Source organism: Suillus fuscotomentosus (assembly GCF_016647785.1).
Source record: "Suillus fuscotomentosus strain FC203 chromosome Unknown F5891scaffold_9, whole genome shotgun sequence".
NCBI classification, from domain to species: Eukaryota; Fungi; Basidiomycota; class Agaricomycetes; order Boletales; family Suillaceae; genus Suillus; species Suillus fuscotomentosus.
In genome coordinates, this window is record NW_024539521.1 from 225,688 (window position 1) to 245,614 (window position 19,927).

Genomic DNA, 19,927 nt, shown 5'->3' on the forward strand with positions numbered 1-19,927 from the left:
GAAAGTAAGGTTACAAAACCTTTCTATTGGCTTCGTTCCGAAGCAGGATCCGTCAGCGTTCGAGAATCTCAAAGGGTTCTCTAGCTGGTGCGTCGAGATGCGGTGCTGCGTGATTATGTCCTGGTTGACAAAGGACTCACACGCCCCAGAGTCTACGATCATAGATGTCATGATGGGGTTGCTTCTCGTTCTGGAGATCAGGGTGGCGTTCACCCGTATGTCCTCCTTAGCCCCGGCTTTCTTGATAGCGCGCAGGGGTTCTTCTTCGATCATCTTTCTCCGTGAGGTTCGGGTCCATTGCGGACAGCTCGCGGCTTTGTGTCCGATGACGTGGCACACAAAACATTTCTTCTCTCGCAGACAGAGGCGAGTCTCCTTCCCGGTGAGGTGTGCGGCGGCGAAGGTGTTTCTGGTAGTTGCCATATTGGAGATGGGTTCTACGATCTTCGTGGTATCCTTTTCTTGGAGCTTTCCACAGTGACGGCGGTTCTTATATTCTTGCGACTGGTCAGGCCGGTACGATCAGGTTTCTAAATCAGGGATATGAAAATCCTTTCGGGATCTAGGTTCGGGGTTCTACGAGTGTCGGTAACGTTGACAACAAGTGCGATCAGTTATCTTGTAGCCTGTGATGGAGGCGTACAGTAAAGGGACTTTAATCCTTTGTTACGACGTGTGTCGCGTGCGGACTGGGATGATCTAACAGCGACGATCACAACAGTGATATCTCGTGCTGAGAGTCCGAGATCGGCTTCCACAGAAGAGCGGAAGTTGCGTACGTTTGCGGAGGCAAACGATGATAGCGGTTTACAGGCAGAAGGGGTCTCAAGTCCTTCTGAAGGTGCGGATCTGATGTCGAGCAGGTAGCTTTAGCAAGACAAGGAGTTCAAGGTAAAACCCAGTAGGATTAAAGTAAGGAACATCTACTTTAATCTATCGACCTTATATAAGGCTACTCTATCGTATCTAAGCTCAGCTTGAAGCTGGGTTCTAAGTGCTTATCTATCGAGTCAGAGATACCATGCATGAGGCAGGCTTCTATCCGTACATGAGGCAACACGAGGTTTGCCTTCTATCTTGATAACATATATAGGTCTTCTAGACCTATGTCGTCATATCATGTAAGCGATCCAGATCGCTTACCTAATCCGGCATCTTCCGGACTTCTCTTCTATTCGTCATCTATCATCAAGGCCTAAAGGCCCGGTTGTCGTATCGTTGCCGTGCGAGGTGGCAGAGGGCTGGTCGTGTAGCTGGGGGCTCACGTAGTGACTGTAACAACCTGCCTTAAGTAACAAGAGAAAATAAGCGTAACTAGGTGAGTGACATGCAATGACAAGGGGAAAATATACAGTGACAGCCATGATATTAGAATGAGACTGGGTCGGGTGCTCTGATGGATCACCTCTCAACACTCCCACTCGTCAGAGCGTCCGATGCAAACCCATCTCCTCTCGATGTTGCACTCCTGCAGGGCGAGGCAGTGCCTTGGTGAGGCTGTCTGCAATCATTTGCGACGTGGACTTGTACTGCAGGTCGATCTTCTTGGAATCGACAAGACTGCGGATGAGATGGTAGTGGACCCGGATATGCTTCGCTCTCTCATGAAACTTCGGGTTCTTTGAGAGTGCGATACTGGCTTGGTTGTCCCCATACAACAGCGCAGGGTCATACAGGTCGGGATCAAGCCGGAAGTCATGTAGGAGCTGTATGAGGTACAATGCCTCGTGGGAAGCGTTCGATAGGCCTATATACTCCGCTTCTGTAGTCGACGTGGCAACGACAGATTGTTTCTGTGCCTTCCAACTGATGGGTCCACCAAAGAGCTGGTAGACATAGGCGCTAGTGGATTTGCTGTCATCCCGATCTGCGGCATAGTCTGAGTCTGAGTGGCCGATGAGCCCCTCATTGGATGAGCCAAAGACAAGCATGATGTCTGTCGTTCCGCGAATGTAACGGAGGAGGTGTTTGAGTTGACAATGATGGTCGATACTTGGATTCTCCATGTAGCGGGAGAGGCAGGAAACAGAGTAGGCAATGTCAGGGCATGTCATTCGCATGGCGTAGTTGAGCTCCCCGATTGTTCGACGATAGGGAATGGACGCTATGGCGACTGCCTCTTCTTTGGTTGGGGCGCGTGTAGCCTTCTGCAGGACAACACCAGGTGTCATAGGTGTGCTCACCGGGTTACACATGGACATCCCAGCATCATCGAGAATCCTCTCAAGATATGCTTTCTGGCTGATAGCGAGGAGCCGTTTCTCTCTGTCCCGTGTGATATGCATGCCGAGGAAGTGTCTGGCTGGGCCGAGATCCGAGAGGTCGAAGCGCTGTTTGAGTTTGGCCTTGAACGTGTTTAGATAGTCACGGGAATTGGATGCTGCGAGCATGTCGTCGACGTAGACTACCAGCCATATGACCCTATCTCCCTCATGAAGGACATAGAGGCTATGATCCGCTTCGCTCCTCACAAACCTAAAACCTTCCTTTCGCAAGTACTCATCTAACGTCTGATTCCACTCGTAACCAGCTTGTTTTAGCCCATAGAGGGCCTTCTCAAGCTTCCATACCCAGTCTGGGTGTTCGGGATCTTCGAAGCCGGCAGGTTGTTTGAGGTAGATATCCTCTTTGAGTTCGGCATTGAGGAAGGCTGTCCGAGTGTCCATTTGGTCTAGCTCGAGGTCGAATTTCGCTGCGAGGGCAAGGAGGATGCGGACTGTGTCGTATTTGGCGACGGCTGCGAACGTCTCCGTGTAGTTGATGCCTTCGACCTGTGTGTACCCTTGAGCAACAAATCTTGCCTTGTGCCGGGTGATATTCCCTTCTTCATCAGACTTTATCGTGAAGACCCATCTCGATCCAATCGCTTTTCGCCCTTGTGGGAGCGGCATGAGACGGTGAGTTTGGAGGTCCCGCATTGATTGTAATTCAGATTTGCAGGTGTCCAACCATTTCTCCCATTCTGGCAACTTACGTGCTTTGTTGATGGTGCCAGGGATGGTTAAGTTCAGGCGTTTGGGGTAGGTCTATGGAAGGAGGAGGAGGTAGTGGGAGCACAGGGACTGCATCAGGAGTAGGGATGGCATCAGGAGGAGGTTGTGGGAGCACTGGGACAGTATCCATAGCTGGTGGGACATGATCACCCCCTCCCACTGACACCTGCGGAGGAGGAGCATCAGCAGGGGCCGAGGTCGGTGGCTCACCAGCTAGTGGCAGGGTATCTCCCACTGATGAAAGGACACCAGGGGCAGCAAGGGGGGCAAGAGGCAATGAAGCCGGGTCCGCATAGAAGACGTGTTCATAAAAATGAACGTGGCGAGAGCGGATGGTGCGCCTGGCGGAAGGATCCCAGAGAATATACCCAGCATGTCGAACATGACCAAGGAGGAAGCAGCGCCGTGAGACATAGTCATACTTGCGACGCATGTCCTCCAGAATATGTGCGTAAGCAAGGCAGCCAAAAGGACGAAGGTAGCTCACGTCGGGCTTTCGACCGTAGAACACCTCAAATGGGGTGCGACCAGCGAGGGAGGAGGAAGGGAGAACATTCTTGACATGCGCTGAGTTGAGCATGGCCCAGCCCCAGAAGGAGCATGGAAAGCCACTCTGGTGGTGGGAACTGAGTGCACGTGTGACAATCATCTGGTGACCACGCTCCGTTACACCATTTTGCTGAGGTGTATAGGGCATGGTGGTCTCATGTTCAATGCCACGGTCTGCAAGATATTGGAGGAAAGGTGTCGAAACGTACTCGCCACCATTGTCACTGCGCAGGCGCCGAACATGGCCGCCAGACTGAGTCTCAATCCACGGCAGGAAGTGCTGGAAGTGAGCAAATACTTCGGACTTAGCACGCATGAGGTATACTACCGAGTACCTCGTATAGTCATCAGTGAAGACTACGAAGTAGTAGTCACCAGTAGAGGAGGCCGTATTGACAGGACCCCATACGTCAGAGTGGATGAGTTCGGCAGTAGCCTGCGCACGGCGTGCAGCACTGGGGAAGGGGAGCCGCTTGTGCTTGCCCATGATGCAAGATATGCAATGGATGGAGTCTGCACCATCCGAGGTGTCACCCAACAGACTCGCATCAACGTTCATACCGTTGACATGTCCAACGGCTTTCACAATGGTGGAGAAACCAGTGTGACATAGACGGCGATGCCAGGTATGGAGGAATGGTGGTGCATTGGACGAGCTAGATAGCATGGCTTGCATGGGGGTGGGTGCGATCGGGGTGCAGTATGTAGCATCCAGCAAGTATAGACCATCTTTTGGGTGCACATGAGCGAGGAATGGGCCGTCTCCATCTTGTGAGCGCAGTGTTCCACCCTTAGAGGTAGCGGTGAAGGAGATGTGAGCAGAGGCGAGAGTGGAGACAGAGATGAGTGTGCAGTGCAGGTCAGGGACGTGCAAGAACTCAAAATCGTGCTCTGTCAGTGATGTACCATAGCGTAGGGTAAGTCTCACTTTACCCCACCTGGGGGCCAGTACCACATGTTCATCAGCCAGCGTCACACGAATGGGTTCACGCAGTTTGGTATAATGGGAAAAGCGTGAAATTTCAGGCTCCATGTGAGTGGTTGAGGCAGAGTCTACATGGAACATCCCGTCTGGCAGATTAAGGGTTGATGAGATGCTGGCAGAGTGATCTTTTAGGGTAAGGAGGAAGGGAGGTTGCACAACAGATTCGTCAGCTTGGTCTGCCAATGGAGATTCCGTGTTAGCGGCGACAGCAGCAGGGGACAAATGTGGGGCTGACTTCTTCTCATCCTTGGCGAGTCGTGCACAACATTGCACCCAGACATGTCCAGCTTTCTGGCAGTGACCACATTTAGGCCTCCATCCAACGATCCAGCCATCTCCTTTCGACTCATCAAAGCCCTTTGGAGGGATGTGATCGCTGGCCTTGGGAGGTGCGTTGTTGCTATTCCGATGACCCGAGAGCATGGCCATATGTTCTGGCGCACTATTGGTACCAGCACGGTGAAGCTCTTGGGTCTTCAACCGATTCACGATGTTGTTGAAGTCTAGTGATGTGTCACTATTAACGAGTGTTTGACGAAGAGGGTCGTAATAGTCAGGGAGAGCTCAGAGTAGGACATGTACAAAGATGGCATCAGGGATTTTGTATTCCTCCTTCTTAGTGGTGGTAGCGGGGACGGACATTGACACAGATGCAACTGATAGTGCTGCAAGATCTGCCTTTAAGACAATGAGTATCTGCAACGTTTCCGCGATGGACACGCTATCATGCGCTTTTGGGAGGGTAAATAAACGATCAAGATATTGGTTGAACCGAATGGCCTTCTGGGGGAGGTATTTCTTCTCCAAGGCAATCCAAGCAAGGTGTGGGTCGTCAATGTCACGCAGATAGACAAAGTCTTGTGCGTCAATGGCCGTAGAGAGGGCACTAAGGGCAAGGAGTCAATGCTGTTTGTGAAGCCTCACACGCTCATCATGTTTCTCCTTGCGGAGAATGTTTTGGTCAGGGTCTGTGAGCGTGGCCGGTGGGGATGGTTCTTGCTCGTCTCCACTAATGTATGACCATAGGCCGATTCCACCAGCCCACATCTTAAAGCCGGTAGCCCATTGAGAATAGTTAGAACCGTCAAGGGTGAGCTTCTCATGCGGATACTTCTCGGTTTTCGGGAGAGAGTTGGAGGAAGTCATTGTATGATGAGATGTCTGGTAAGAGAATGCTGCTGTCCTTTAGGCAGGGCTCATAACCTGTCAAAGGGTGAGAGCTAAGATAGCGCGAGCCTCAGTCTATGGCAAAGAGACTAAATTCCTAATGTACGAACCTAAGATAGCGCGAGCCTATAAGTACACTAATGAGTATGTTATCAATAGGAACAACAAGAGTGTACACACCTCAGTCTATGGCAAAGAGACTGAGGTGCGACGAAGGCATCTACCTGCCTTAAGTAACAAGAGAGAAAATAAGTGTAACTAGGTGAGTGACATGCAATGACAAGGGGAAAATATACAGTGACAGTCATGATATTAGAATGAGACTGGGTCGGGTGCTCTGATGGATCACCTCTCAACAAGGCACTTTTGGGACTCTGTATATTACCTTTCCCAGTGCTTCCCAATAATATAGAGCGCCAATGATACAAAAAAATAACCAATGAATTTGATTATATTGCGCTGACAAACATGATAGCTAATACTAGTACAGGATCCAGCGCTGAGCAACACAAAAAATGATGTAGAACAAACACTACTAGTCGAGCATTACCTTCAAGTAATCATGCCTTACTTGCAAGCCGCACTGGCCATCAACCTTGAAGCTTTGTGACCTGTATCATACAATTAGCGTGAATCCATAAACTTGCTGTGTGCGACTTGGAGTTCCTGTTGTAGATACATGGCATGAAGAATATTTTTCTTCTGATCATGTGCGTGATGGGCTAAAGAAGGTCGATTAGGTAGTGGCTAGTGACTAGGCAGTTTAGGGCCAAGAGACTTATTCGTTCTGTCAGCGTGTCTCTCGTGCCAAGTTGCCGCGGAGCTTCAATTTACAATTTCACGGGCTTTTGTTATATCGCTGAGCTACCGCACACGATATATTATACAAAGCCAACAGACACAAAATACGGAGACACAAGAATACTACATAGTCATCAAAAATTCAATCCGCGTTGCATCATCTAAGCTCGGCAGCATATAATTTTCAACGTCTGGCCTCTACAGCGCCAAATATCAAGAACCATAGACATTTAGGGCTCAGTTCTCGGCCTCTAACATTTCAATGGTCTTCTGAGCGGCTGCCTCTTTCGCAGCCTTCTTGTTTGTCGCGGACGCTTCACCGTATTTCATATCGTTGACTAGATGAACACGATAAGAAAAATGTACGTCAGAGAATTTATGAAGAACAAACTACGCACTGAAATAAGTGACAGTCCATACAGTCATGCTCTGCGGGCCGCTAGGTGTTTCTTCGTACTTGATGCGAGAAGTGGAGGATACGCCATACTTGGCCTGCATGATGTTGTTGAGATGCATGACAAATTCTGTTCATCATGAATGGTCAGCAAAATTTAGGCAGTAGCATGGCTGCCTCGGATGAGAGTGACGCACGGGAACTCATGATGAATGACTTGAGATCTGGACTTGTAAGAGTCTCTGTTGTTGAAGTGAAACTGGGTTCCGCTGGTCAAAAACATGAGGTAGGATGGCTGGTATAAATCCCCTCATGAGCTTGTAGGCATCAGTTAGCAGTGCCCGCCAGAACAAGAGTTGTTAATCAAAGGGGGATAAGTCACTAGACGCTGCGCCACATCCAACAAGTAAAAAATGTACAAAAAAGCTTTAGGGTATCGATCACTCACTGGTTTTCGCTAGCGCAACTTGCAGAAGTTCGATGCACCACGCGTGATGGAACCAAAATTGATCATCAAGCTTGCTCCATGTGACACTCATGAGCCACTCCTATTGGACTAGATGACCGGCCGAAATACTTGAACCATGGCTTCGGAAGGTTTGACTTTGATACTGCGTTCACTCTCGGATGCATCCACTCCCGGATGCGTCTACTCTCCGAGAACACATAATATTGTGATGAGAGAACGGACACGGTGACACAAAGAAGTTCCGATAACGATGCCAAAGCAGGTTGTGAACCCATGGATGCTATATTATTTCTAGTGGAGCAAAGACAAGACTTGTGGTTGCTGTGCAAACGCTCCGTTCTTGACCCCTAGTCTGACGAATAGTAAGAATACTGGAATGTTCTGTAATTTTAATGCGGGGTTAACAGCGGCGTATGTGAGGAATGGCGGCAGGTATAGAAAGGGAAACGTTCAGTGCAAGAATGATTTTTTTGAGACCGAACCGGCAATAGTTCGGATAAGCGCGCGTCCATGTGCTGGCTCGTTTTCAGAACAAAGCCTTTGGTCCTCCGGTTTTGCGGGAAGTAAGATGCGTAGAATGCTGTATAGCAGCGGTAGAAGAGTCAGATCCGAGTAACCCCACATATGGCACACGGCGTGAAGACTTGATACTAAAGACGCATTGAAGTTGTATTGGATGGAGGTGGAAGTTCGAATGATGTACGAACAAACAAGCACATGACCTGGCCACGTGACGAATAGAACGAGGCTGATAGGCGAAGACACGTACGGATAACTCATGATCCGCTTAGCTTCCTGCATTCGAATTTCTTGTCGAAGATAGAATCCGAACGCGCGCAACGGTCACAGCAAATCCTCGTGCGACATCCCCAGAATATGGTACTAGGAGCGGGGAACAGATGCTTCCGAGAATTTGCTTTCAGCGAAGCAGATAATAAGACGCTCTGCACCGAGAGGAGGCGCTAGAAATATAGAAGATCAATCAAAGCCAATCCGTTCCGCAGGGCTGACATGGAAAGATTAATGGTCGACACTTTTGAAATTGCGGTGAGCAACTATGAAGTAGAAGAATATTATAAACACCATGTTATGCATGAGGAACAACAGGAGTATTCTTACTGGGCCACGGTAATATTGACGTACAGCAACTTGAATAACGCCCGCACTAGACCGGGAGACACGTACTATCGTCTGTGTAGACGACATACTTCGAGTTGCTACTGCTAGTTTATAAGATGATCGCAGGAATCAAAGACTATGCACACGCACGACTATGATAGGGTAACACTCAGTCAAGTATCAAAGATCCTAACCTTGACTCGAAGATTTGCCGGGCCAAGTTAAATTAACGGTTGCTTGCGACTGTTAGGATCCAAACCTTTTGGTAAATAAACGTACACAGGTTCGGGTCATGAAATGGATCACCGAGGAACCGTCGCTCACATGCCTGAACGTGACTGTGCACACGAGAATATATACTAGGCGCCGTCACCGGCGTTGACCTTGCTTGAATGATGATTACAAAATGTGCACCAACACCGACTCCGGCTTCTTCACAGCTCAGATGAAGAATAACAACCTCCTACACGGGTCATCATTAGGTACATGAGGATCATACATACAGATGGAACTATAGTGAAGCAGTCCTGTATGAACCGAAACTTTAAAATTAAAACGAAAAGTAACTGATTTGTGAGCGACAGTGGACGGGTTTTGCCATTCATCCGCAGGCGAGGTGATCGGTCGAAAGCTATTTCTGCTCCGACTTTCAAGGTTTGCATTAACTAATTGGTTGAGACTTACTGCTGCGTCTCATTTCAAATAAAACCCTACTGTCGTCGTACTCGGATGCCACGTACTATCCTGACATTGGTCTTCATGACTGATATTGATAACGAGCGTCAACTTTACAATAATATGGCAGTCCATACATTTTACTTCCCCGAGCCCGAGCAGGCAAACGATGAACAAAATCAATACTAGTAAATTATAGTGGTAGCTGCTGGACACGCATATCCTCGTGACCCTTCGTATCAGGAAAGAGTCGCTTACGCGAGAACGATCTCAATGCTTCTACTTGCGTTTCTTGGCAGGGCCTGCGTCCTTCTTCTCGCCTCCTGCAGGCGCAACGGGCGTGCTGTCAGTCTTTTGTTTGTCATCGGGCGTAGAGGTGTCCGTTTTCTTTGCCTGGTGATGATATAGTTCAGTGAGGGAAGCCAGGGAAGATGTAGTACAAACCTTGGCAACAGGTTTCGTTTGCTGCGAGCCAATCAAACCAAATAGAGCAGCAAGCATCCCGAAAAGAGTGAAGACAACACCAGCGAGACCAACACCAGTTTCCGGGTGGGCTTTGATGGCTGACAAGGGGTCCTCCCGAGCAGCGTCAAGGAACTGGGCAATTTTACCACGGATATGGGAGATAGGATCCTCCAAGAAGGGAGGGATGTAGTAGTCGCCTTCATCATCGACGTCCTTCTGAGCGGATAGAGCTGCCTCAAGGTGCTTCTTGACCTCGTAGGTCTCGGCGGCCAGAGACTTCGCGTCGTCAATAGAGTGACCGACGTAGATGTTGTTGAACAGGATGTCCTCAGTCATGGTCCAAAGTTCGATGCCAACACCCCCCTGAGCGTATCAGTCAAGGTCAATACAAGAGTTATGAAGCAGAAACACGAACGATGTTGTTTAGGTGCTTGACTGGCTCTAGATCCTCAAAGAAGTCAGGGTTGGGGATTTTGCGGGGGGCCCACTCGCCGATGTAGGCGGGGTTATCGATCATAGGCGCGTACCACTTGCCCTTGTATGCAGGGTTGGCCTTGTAGGGGCGTTTCCATTCACCGCATCCAGGAGCCTCATCACAAGCCGGGTTGGGGACTGTGGGCGCGATCCAGTCACCATCTTCCTCGTCGTCCCACTCTTCAGGCTTCTCGGCATCCGGATCAGGAATGTTCGCGGGTGCATCGTCCAACCAGCCTTCGGGCTTCACAGCATCCTCATCCAAAATCTCGTAAGGCTCAGTCTCATCCCAGTCCGCGGGCTGTGCATTAAAATGAGTGCCTTGGCTCAACTTTACAAGGGTAAGCGCACCTTTACAGCGTCGGGATCACTAATCCTCTTTTCATTAACCCAGTCTTCAGGCTTCTTATCTTCGGGGTCGTCAATCTCCTTCGCAGGGTTGACAGAGGGAGTGAAGTCCTCAAGAAGGTTGCCCGAGCTCTGACTTTCTCCATTGAAAAGTACGTCGTACGTGTTATCAGGGCTAAGTCCACGCATCAGTTTCGGTCAGATAATGATTGTAAAGGAAACTTACTTGACAATGAGGGTGTAAAGGTTGGTGTTCTTGCCAAAGGTGGGTTTCGGAGGGGTAGAAAGATGCTTCTCCTCGAATTCACCAGTGACTGGGTTCTGATGGCGGAAGATGAAGTGCAGCTACATCACAGAAAACATTGTCAGAACGAAATGACAACTGAACAAAGAATGTGTTACCTTAGTGCCAGGGCAAGTGTTGTCAGGTCCGAACATCACAACCCAAGGGGTGGTATCTGAGAATTCCTTCCCGCTGGTCTGGAAGCCATCCTCAAGAAGTTTAATGTAACCACCACCACAGTTCCCGCCCTTCTGGTACTTGACCTCGTACTGAACGACAAGGGGCTTGTCCTTGAAGTCGACAGGGGTGGCAAAAGGTGCAGAGATAGCGTGGTGAGCAGCCTTGGACTTGGCGACGAGGCCCTTCTCGCCCTCAATGAGGGGTGTCTCGGGTTCCTCGACCTCCCATTTACCGACGTAGGAGAATATCTCGCCGCCGACGGGTGTCTTCTTGGTTGCCTCCGAAGGTGTCCAGCGTTCGGAATAGTCGTCAGTGAATTGCTCAATGAAAGGAGCTTGAATCTCTGTTGCCTACAAAGAAAGAGTCAGTCGACATAAGTTCAGACTAGCGGGTTACACGTATGGCGTCATGAACACGCGTGCATGAACGAACCTTGAATACAGGTTTGGAGTCCTCTGACGCTGACGCGCTTGCGGCAGCTACAACGAGGATAACGGAAAGCGCTACGCTTCGCATTTTAAGAATACGAAGGACCAGAGACGGTAGAAAATCGAAAACGAGCGATGACGGTATGAAATGTAGCCCAGTACAAAACACCAGCACGCTCTTATCCTTCCCGGCTAACTCCTGCCACGTATGCTCTCCCACGCCCGACATTCCTTGACCTTCCAATTACTCGCGCTCAACTCGCGTCAGCTGTAATTCATTTTCACTCGAATGCGCACAACAAGATCAATCATATACTACGTTACATACGCAACACAGGTACACTACCCAAGTAGATCAGCATGCCCAGACGCAGATAGCGCCAACTATTTACATCCATCAGCAAACATAAATTTCAATATCATAACAAGTAACACTCACCACAAACTCATCATCCAAGTACTTGGACACGGCAATCTGATCACCCAGACCCTTGCGCCGCCGCGTCTTCAACACAAGATCCCGAGCTAATGCTTGTCCTGATGCAGGCTCTAATGGCCGAAGTTTGATGCTCGTGTCAGTGGGATCACCTGCACACAATTAATATAGCTGTTTTGATAGGGGACTGTGCATGCATTTACCAGGAACTATCGACCAGTGGTCGAACACCTGCAAGCAGAACGCCTGACCTTGCGTGGCAGTTCGAAGGTCGGCCTCGAACCCATTTGCGTCTATCACAGGAATCAAGGCTTTGACCGTATATAACGGGGAGCCAGCCTTGGGGATGTCTTGCGTAACATGCCCCCGGCGTCGGGCTAGAACAGTGTATACGGCTGATATACAGTCAGCTGGTGCCTGCACTTCAACGTAGTAAATCGGCTCCATGAGGCGTGGCGTGGCCTATTAACCCATTAACAACCACAGCGATGCAATTGATAGGAGCCTCACCATCAAAAACGATGAGTAGCACACACGACGTGCAGTAGGGACAATCTGTCCACCACCACGGAAGATTGGCTCTTGAGCTAGGCTTGCATCCAGTATCCGGAACTTCACATTACGCATAGCTGTTACGATGAGTTTTGTAAGAGTATGATAAAGTCATGCCAAAGCCGATACGTACGTTCATCGCACAAAGGACCCTCGCGAGCTCCCCACTGGAAACCTTGCTTGATATGTTCCTTCACAGTTCCAAGCAATTTTTTATCAACCTGCATTCCAACAATGAGAAAAATGAAGTAGTGGGAGGCTAGTAGACCTGACCTGAGAGGGCAAGGTATCATCGAGCAAAATGTTCGGCCCGCTATCATCGGGACCGAACGCCCATATTGACCTCGATGCCAGCAAATCCCATTGGTATTTATCCTGAAAGAATGTACCACGTTCCTTCGGGGTCATCCGCATGGTGACCCTCCCCCGTTCAATATCTTCGGCAATACCTCTTTCCAAAGGCTCCGCGATCATAGTAAGCTTGTTCCTGTAGTCCATCAGAGAGGAGATAAAGTCATCTATACTGATACCTACTTCTTATTTGGCGTGTCCGCATAGCATTTTAGTGCACTCGTCTCCAATACAGTTTCACAGAATTTGGTGACTGGATCCGACACCTTGATCTCGATCTCAGCAAATAGCCTCCGAAGGTCATGCATAACACAGTCCAGATACAATTCGCCTGTACCAATGAGCACGTGTTCACCACTTTCCTCAACTTTCGTGGCCGCGAGAGGGTAGCTCTTGTTGATACTTCGTAGGCCAGACAACATCTTGGGTAGCTCAGACGGCGCTATTGGTTCAATGGCAATTTTAAGCACTGACTCTGTCATGTGCTTAATAGGCCGGAAAATGTAGAGATCATCATCGATGGATGGGTCAGCGAGAGTGGCGGTCTTGGAAATGGACGCGTCGACTCCTGCAATAAGGACGAGGTTGCCGGCAGGAACCTCGTCGGCCGGGATGAAGTATCTAGAGGAAAAGGCTTACTCAATTAGAGTGATCAAATGCAAGGAGCTTACCGAGCTTCGCTTATCCATATGTCTTCCACGGTACCTCTCGCCATGTCTTCCTCGTCTTCTGGTGAGTATCCCTCACCAAGTACTTTGATCGGTGTGCCCTTCCTAAGGGTGCCACTCATGACGCGACCGAAGGCCCTAAATGACTGGGCATCTGTTGTATGATACAACTTCGAGATTTGGACCATTACGGGCGCTTCAGTATCGCAAGCTTTCATTGCGACAGCGATATCAGACGTTTGTGAGCCAGTGTATGTCCGCTCGACCTATACCAGACTCAATTCAACTAATCAAAAGTACTGGAAAACCCATACCTTGCTGGCTGCTCCCTGCAAAGGTGACGGAATATGCTCCACAATCATGTCAACTAGTCCAGTGGCAGGTCCAAAGAACTGGTCCAAAATAGCCTTCAGCAGAGGCCTCACATCCATCTTGTACATCACTGGCTTTAGAGATATGTTCAATGATGCAAGGGTACTTTTCAGGTCTTCCGTGTCCTCGCTCAGCACGTGACTGTAGAGCTTATACAGGGGATCCAGGATGAAGTGCACGAATGTGCGGGATTGCTCGGGGTCCGCAGCTTTCCTGGCGAACTTCCGCGTCTCTGCATTAAAGTATATATCGCCCCAAAGGCGGTCGGCGAATGCTGTAACGTCAAGGGAACCAAAAGTGTCCGCATACATCTGGGCGAAGGAACGAAGAGTGAAGCACCAACTCATATCGGTGCTGGCGAACACAACATTTCCATTTTCAGGACTGAGTCGTAGTTCCGGGTCTGGATCAATCCCACTGTGAAGACTTCTGAGTCAACGGAAATTGACAAATATGTGGTAGGTATAGACCTGATAAAGGTATTGATTTCTTCAATTGTATGCTTGATTTTGTAGTAGGCGTCTGCAGGCTTGATGCGTAATTCGAGGATAAGCCTGTCGATTTTGTTCACAACAAGGGTGATTTTGATGCCCTCTTGCAGAGCATGTCGAAGGATTGCTTCGGTATTGACCATCATCTGTTTCAACGGTTCAATTTGTTAATGCGTTGTTTTGCATAGCGCGAATAGAGTTACTGACACCTTCAACAACATCTACAACCAGTAGTATTCCATCAACAAGACGCATTGCAGAAGCAACTTCGTCAACAAAATTCACGTGTCCTGGAGTATCAACAAGGTGCACCAGATGTGACTTGCCACTTGTCGTGGATAGGACGAGAGACATCGGTGAAGACTTGATAGAAATTTCTCGTTCTCGCGACAAAACATGAATATCCGTATATCTTGTCTGGGTGAACGAAACATGAGCCGTTGTAACCCAAAGATCTTAACTCACAAACCGGTTTATCCGCATCCCATGCGAGTTTATGCGTCTCAAAAACCAGCATATCCATGAGCGCGGTCTTTCCGTGATGCAAGTGGCCCACCACAGCGACGTTACGAATCATCTCCGGGAATGACATCATATTCAGCAAAAAACTACATCTCTGTTGAGTGTAAGCCTGGTAAATCCTCAAGAAGTGCGCACCCCTTGTCAAATCGCGTCTGTGGCATGTCCTTCTCCTCCACTGTCCATTTCCGCACTTTGATAGGAGCAACAATGGGTTCGGAAAGCGGTTGAGCATCTTCTTCCTGGACAAGAGTCTCTACGTCTGGACCGTATACATCCTCTGCTGATGGATAGTATTGCTTGTCCTCATGCAGAACAACAGCATTATGGACGGGCTCTAGAATGTTCCATGAGATACATACAGAGAATATGCTTCGTCACAGACCATCGATCTCCATCAGTGCACCCTCCGCAGGCGGCATAGGCTCGTCATCGTATCCCTCCAATGTCGCGGTCTGCTGTTGGGGTACCTGACGAAAGTCCTGCTGCAGAGTTTCTTCCTCCTCTTCATCCGAGCCCAAGTCCGCGCCGATATAGTTTCCAAACTCATCATAATCCTCGAAGGAAGCCATGGTAGAGGTGTGATTTTGATGCCTATGACGGTGTCGACGTTCAACGGACGCGTTCAAGTGAGAATAAATTTGGAACTCCGGTCCAGCTCTAAACTTCCTGAATGAGTTGAGGCTCGACTCTGTCATGGAGAGCTGAGCTCGCGCTGTCACTACCAAAATGTCTACTCTGCCAGACGATACACTACGAAAGGTGTGTACACAATGAACATTCCGTGTGTACCATCAGATTACTTGACTGGCCATTCGGTAGATCTTGGTCCAGATTCAACAGACCGCCGTTCAGTCACAGCGTGCTCTCAATATTTCTCGACAGCAATCTGCCTCGAAAGACCGAGAGCGAAGAATTCTCCAGCTCACCATTGATGAGATCCAAGGCATCGAAGGAGATGTCAACTTGTACAAGGGCGTTGGCAAAATGTGCGTTTCGACGAGTCCTACCCACAGCAGGATCGATAATCAATTCATTATTAAAGGTTCATGATGGTCCCCCGGAAAACGATGGAGCAGGAATTCAAAACCCAAGAGAAGGAGCTAACAGATGATATCAATAGTTTGAACAAGAAGGTAAAGTGCTCAGTGATAATGTAATTGTTGAGTTGACCCTATGATATGACAGGCAAAATATCTTGAGAAGCAATTTAATGACGCACAATCTCAGCTGCGCGACATCGTACGTCCATTATTTTCTCAGCAGTCATACTGGGATTTACTTGTTAATTTTGTATTCAGTTCCACCATAGCCCCAAACAATGAGACCTAATATAACAGTGATCCAGCACCCACTACTGTAATACCAACGGGTCCAACTGTACAACGTAACACATGATATGAGTCCCGCAAGTGGCTGAGCGCTCGATAGTCGCATTTATGTATCGGCATTACCGGAATTCACCGCCCAAGTTTCTTCCCGCCTTGGTCTCTCCTGGGTGGACCATAGACAAAGGAAGTCATCTCATCTTTCATTATCACTTGCTTCCTGATGATACGAAAACGGGTGGATTGTGGTTAAGTAGATCCCTGAGGGCCATGCTATGAACGAACTGGTCGAGGGGACCAAGACAACAAACCAGTTTAACAAAACACGCCATGGATCCTTGTGTAATCACCAATATGATCACAAGACTTTGCGACAACATGAAGATTGGTAGGTGATACGTGACACCGAGTTAGGTCGCAGTAATAAGCACTGAGATGCTTTGCGTTCAATCCGGCCTCAGCCGGGTGGGAATGACCAGGGATAATTGAATATAAAAAACCTTGGGAATAAATGAACATCGAAGAAGAATTCAAGTTTCCAAGCATGGTGCCATGGTAATAATGAGTTTCTTTCCTCAAGTAAGACTTGATTGTTGTGCAAGGTTAGGTTCTCGTACAATTACATATTTATGTAGGCAGTGGATACTTACTAAAGTAACTTGCTAAGCGATTTTGTAAGGTTTCTTCATAATCAGGTTGCCAGTGACGGCAAGTACGTGCACAGTTCTTTCCGCAGCATTGACAACTACTAGTAGGCTTGATAATTTGTTCTATCAATGCAGATAGAAATATGATCTGACTCTAATTATCCAGCGGGAATCTGTTTATTTGCGGGTAACAGGCATCCTTGGAGGAACAAGTTATTTGTGCCTGGGACAGGGACCTATCTCACCTGAGTATGTGAGTAGAGCTCTATCGGTCTGCCCAGGGAATACTATGCGCACGCGTGACCTAATCATCTCAATTGCAATCATGACTCCGCTCCGCTACCATATTAATATTAGTGATCATGCACATTGCAGGGACGTGTTTTCCTTTCCCCTCAAACCGCTTGATCTCGACTGGCGTTTTCGTGTAGATGACGAGCCTCAAACTACTACTGAACCAAATCAACCCGTTCTCGTCTCGCCATGAAACAACCGACCATCATGATGAAGAGGAATTCAAGCTTCCGAACATGACGTCTCTGGTCATCATGATTTCAATGAATCTCCTTCTTCAAGTACGACGCCGAGTCGACCATTATGCAATTGTCACTCACTACCTTGGTCTTCATAGGTCTCGTTTTTCATCGTCGTTTCGTCGTCGAATAAATATGCAGAATACTTGGGAGGAAATGCCACTTTCTCTGGAATTGTCATCGGGATTCCGACAGCTTTTGCCGGACTTTCTTTGATTCCCTTGACAAAGTACGATAAAGGTATGTTTAGATGTTTTTCTCTCTTTGGACGGTATTAATTCCAATTTGTTCTTCCATCCTGTTCTAAAGGGATGTACAAAATGCCCCTTCATGTCAGTTGCTGCTTCGCCATTCTAGGCCACGTCGCCTACGCTCTGGCTTTCCGGGCCAACTTTCTATATTTGATTTTGATCGGCCGTTGCCTCAACGGGGTTGCATTCTCCATGTTCATGTACTGCAAACGGTACTGCACAGACCCTCGGATTGTTGGCATAAGACGGAGAACGACGCTTGCTAGCTGGTTGGTCATTTGTCAAGGCATGGGCATGAGCCTTGGCCCATTCCTTGGTGGCGTGTTGTACAAAGTCGGGTTCTCAAACTCAATTTTCAACGGTTATACAAGCCCGGGATGGATCATGACCGGGATCTACGCTGGCTTCTGGGTTTTGGTAACAAAATATTTTGAGGACATCCCTCAACCACCAACCATCATGGAATTGCAGTCAGCAAGATTAAGTCATCCGATCGTTTCTTTAGAAGTGATAGGTGAAGACACAGAGGCTTCTCCAGATTATCCATCAGCGTCTACCGCACATCTTGCCTCACCCATTGACAAATCGTTCAGAGCACAACTCTCGCTGATTACGCGGTCCCAGTGGGGTGTCATTTCATGCATGTGCTGGTTCGCGATGCTCTGTTTTTTCATCCTAGGCTCTTGGGAAGCCAATCTGCCTGTTTTTGGTGCTGCTGCTGAAAACTTTCACTGGTCACCATTTGCTGCAGGAAATTTCATCGCTCTCGGCGCAATAGCATGTTTCCCTTTCCTGCTCTTCAACCTCTTAGCTGCACGTCGCATGCAGGATCGCAAACTCCTTGCATGCGGTACGATTATCGGCCTTGCCGGGCTTATCATTTTTCTTTCCATCCTTCGCACCGACAAGGTCAATTATGGCTCGCTGTTTGCATGTTGGTGGACCGTAGCACTCGGTTTTAACCTTGCGACCACTGTGACCCTTAGTCTACTCAGCAAGCAGCTTCCACCCGAGTGGAATGGGCGCACTTCAATGGCAATTCAATACAGCAATTATACTGGTCGTGTTACCGGCGCAATCTGGGGTGGTTCGGGTGTTTCAGTGGGGATGTCAAACTTTGTGGGATTGGAGATTGCTATGGTCGGTATTGGAGCTGTTTTGTTTACCACATTGTGGAGGGATCTAAAGACGAAGACGGGATGACATCCATCTATAGAGGCTCGCCATTATGATTACTGCACAACTTGTTATAACGTGCCAATTATGCAATCATGATCACAAGTAGTTGAAATAAAACATCTCAAGTCCACAATATTATAGACCTTGGAGTGTCCGTCTCGTATTACATAATATAACATATCCAACAGTCTGGAAACCCGCCGAGTATCGGCGAGTAACACTAAGACGAATCGGGCGAGATTAATAGGACGAAGTTATGATTCTTTAGAACGTTATACAAGCGAGCAAGTGGTGGTATGTAGGAGACCCGAGTCTGAGCAATATGACGTCGAGCGTCACAATATAAAGGGAACGTAACACGTGATCCATGATTCGTAAGCCGATGGTAAGCGTCCAGCTTACACAGTCGAGACTATTTCATACATCAAGCCTTCAAGCTTCAAGGTCTGCCCTAGTATGACTCTACGGTAAGCGAGTCAAACCCTTGTCAACTAAACTCTGCTCAAATCAGGAAGTCTACAGTCCAAACAGTGCGGGGAGGGCCACACATGTTGATTTGCCGGCACGACCCTCGTTCGTTCATCATTCCAATGGACTCCACTGTCAAACACAATCATGTCGTGCAGTCTTCTGACCATCTGGATGCCTTCATGGAGATGGACGTTATCATTGGCCATTCATCATCATCATAGTTGGAATCGACCAAGCACGGTATGATTGAGTTTCCGTTTCCTTCGCGTAGATTTGATGAATAGTGGTGTAGTTCTTTTGTCATTCTATAAATGATGTCTTGATTACAGAACTCAATTTCCTGATGCTTCCTCCCATGGCCGTGATGGAAGGTGGCTCCACAGAATTTGAATGCAACCTGGAGTTTTTCAGTCTTGTGCTGTCACTTCCGTGTGGCCACGAAATATGATCCAGAATGCCACTGACTCCGACACAAGGATCTTGAATCTCCGGCCATTCGATGGCTGTGATCATAACAAGGTATGCCTGGTTTGTGCACCAACAACAATTGGACTGGCCGATGTTTTTTTGGTTGTTGGACCTTTTTGAGATTGCAAAGGACTCCAGGAATTGGAAGACGTAGATGCACAATGCATGGTCATAGTTAAGGCCAATGAATTGCAGTTGTGTTGCACTTTACGCGCTTGAGCAATGACGTTGATTGCTTACTTTGAACAGTTGTATATTCTGTATCACATAGTGATAAGGCTTCTGGAGCTCAATTTACGGATGTCACTGGGAACCAGTCAGTTCCTATTGC

General features: G+C 48.4%; 5 protein-coding genes across 5 annotated transcripts; 2 read left to right on the plus strand and 3 right to left on the minus strand.

Moving 5' to 3' along the window:
* Window positions 1-6,732: 6,732 nt before the first annotated feature.
* On the minus strand, window positions 6,733-7,011 carry F5891DRAFT_1183965 (uncharacterized protein; the record flags this gene model as incomplete). The annotated part of the gene is made up of 2 exons (XM_041366376.1): window positions 6,733-6,833; window positions 6,894-7,011. 2 exons carry the CDS (start codon window positions 7,009-7,011, stop codon window positions 6,733-6,735), a joined length of 219 nt encoding a protein of 72 aa, XP_041230115.1.
* A 172-nt stretch (window positions 7,012-7,183) lies between these two features.
* F5891DRAFT_747746 (uncharacterized protein) lies at window positions 7,184-7,720 on the minus strand. The gene is made up of 2 exons (XM_041373082.1): window positions 7,338-7,720; window positions 7,184-7,206 (listed from the first exon to the last, which is right to left on the minus strand). Exon 1 carries the CDS (start codon window positions 7,631-7,633, stop codon window positions 7,403-7,405), a length of 231 nt encoding a protein of 76 aa, XP_041230116.1. The 5' UTR covers window positions 7,634-7,720; the 3' UTR covers window positions 7,184-7,206; window positions 7,338-7,402.
* Window positions 7,721-9,431: 1,711 nt separating this feature from the next.
* Window positions 9,432-15,291, minus strand: F5891DRAFT_944922 (Calreticulin family-domain-containing protein; the record flags this gene model as incomplete). Its single annotated transcript, XM_041374593.1, has 20 exons — window positions 9,432-9,545; window positions 9,597-9,980; window positions 10,033-10,392; window positions 10,443-10,614; window positions 10,666-10,784; window positions 10,842-11,252; window positions 11,335-11,405; window positions 11,766-11,918; window positions 11,970-12,228; window positions 12,277-12,395; window positions 12,452-12,539; window positions 12,592-12,805; window positions 12,853-13,290; window positions 13,341-13,603; window positions 13,652-14,126; window positions 14,180-14,346; window positions 14,408-14,617; window positions 14,670-14,808; window positions 14,858-15,056; window positions 15,105-15,291. 20 exons carry the CDS (start codon window positions 15,289-15,291, stop codon window positions 9,432-9,434), a joined length of 4,542 nt encoding a protein of 1,513 aa, XP_041230117.1.
* A 51-nt stretch (window positions 15,292-15,342) lies between these two features.
* F5891DRAFT_1011651 (Prefoldin) lies at window positions 15,343-16,521 on the plus strand. Its single transcript, XM_041360679.1, has 5 exons — window positions 15,343-15,481; window positions 15,542-15,708; window positions 15,765-15,855; window positions 15,908-15,961; window positions 16,021-16,521. Exons 1-5 carry the CDS (start codon window positions 15,449-15,451, stop codon window positions 16,042-16,044), a joined length of 369 nt encoding a protein of 122 aa, XP_041230118.1. The 5' UTR covers window positions 15,343-15,448; the 3' UTR covers window positions 16,045-16,521.
* A 155-nt stretch (window positions 16,522-16,676) lies between these two features.
* F5891DRAFT_1011657 (major facilitator superfamily domain-containing protein) lies at window positions 16,677-18,956 on the plus strand. The gene is made up of 5 exons (XM_041360680.1): window positions 16,677-16,798; window positions 16,861-17,067; window positions 17,124-17,269; window positions 17,326-17,467; window positions 17,537-18,956. Exons 3-5 carry the CDS (start codon window positions 17,126-17,128, stop codon window positions 18,679-18,681), a joined length of 1,431 nt encoding a protein of 476 aa, XP_041230119.1. The 5' UTR covers window positions 16,677-16,798; window positions 16,861-17,067; window positions 17,124-17,125; the 3' UTR covers window positions 18,682-18,956.
* Window positions 18,957-19,927: the final 971 nt, after the last annotated feature.

Bases quoted from the DNA above. Each gene is read 5' to 3' on its own strand.
- F5891DRAFT_747746 (XM_041373082.1), bottom strand. From the start codon at position 7,633: ATGGGTTCACAACCTGCTTTGGCATCGTTATCGGAACTTCTTTGTGTC.
- F5891DRAFT_1011651 (XM_041360679.1), top strand. From the start codon at position 15,449: ATGTCTACTCTGCCAGACGATACACTACGAAAG. The intron at 15,709-15,764 runs GTGCGTTTCGAC...TCATTATTAAAG, and splicing joins TACAAGGGCGTTGGCAAAAT to GTTCATGATGGTCCCCCGGA. The intron at 15,962-16,020 runs GTACGTCCATTA...TTTTGTATTCAG, and splicing joins AATCTCAGCTGCGCGACATC to TTCCACCATAGCCCCAAACA.
- F5891DRAFT_1011657 (XM_041360680.1), top strand. From the start codon at position 17,126: ATGACGAGCCTCAAACTACTACTGAACCAAATCAACCCGTTCTCGTCT. The intron at 17,270-17,325 runs GTACGACGCCGA...TGGTCTTCATAG, and splicing joins CAATGAATCTCCTTCTTCAA to GTCTCGTTTTTCATCGTCGT. The intron at 17,468-17,536 runs GTATGTTTAGAT...CCTGTTCTAAAG, and splicing joins CTTGACAAAGTACGATAAAG to GGATGTACAAAATGCCCCTT.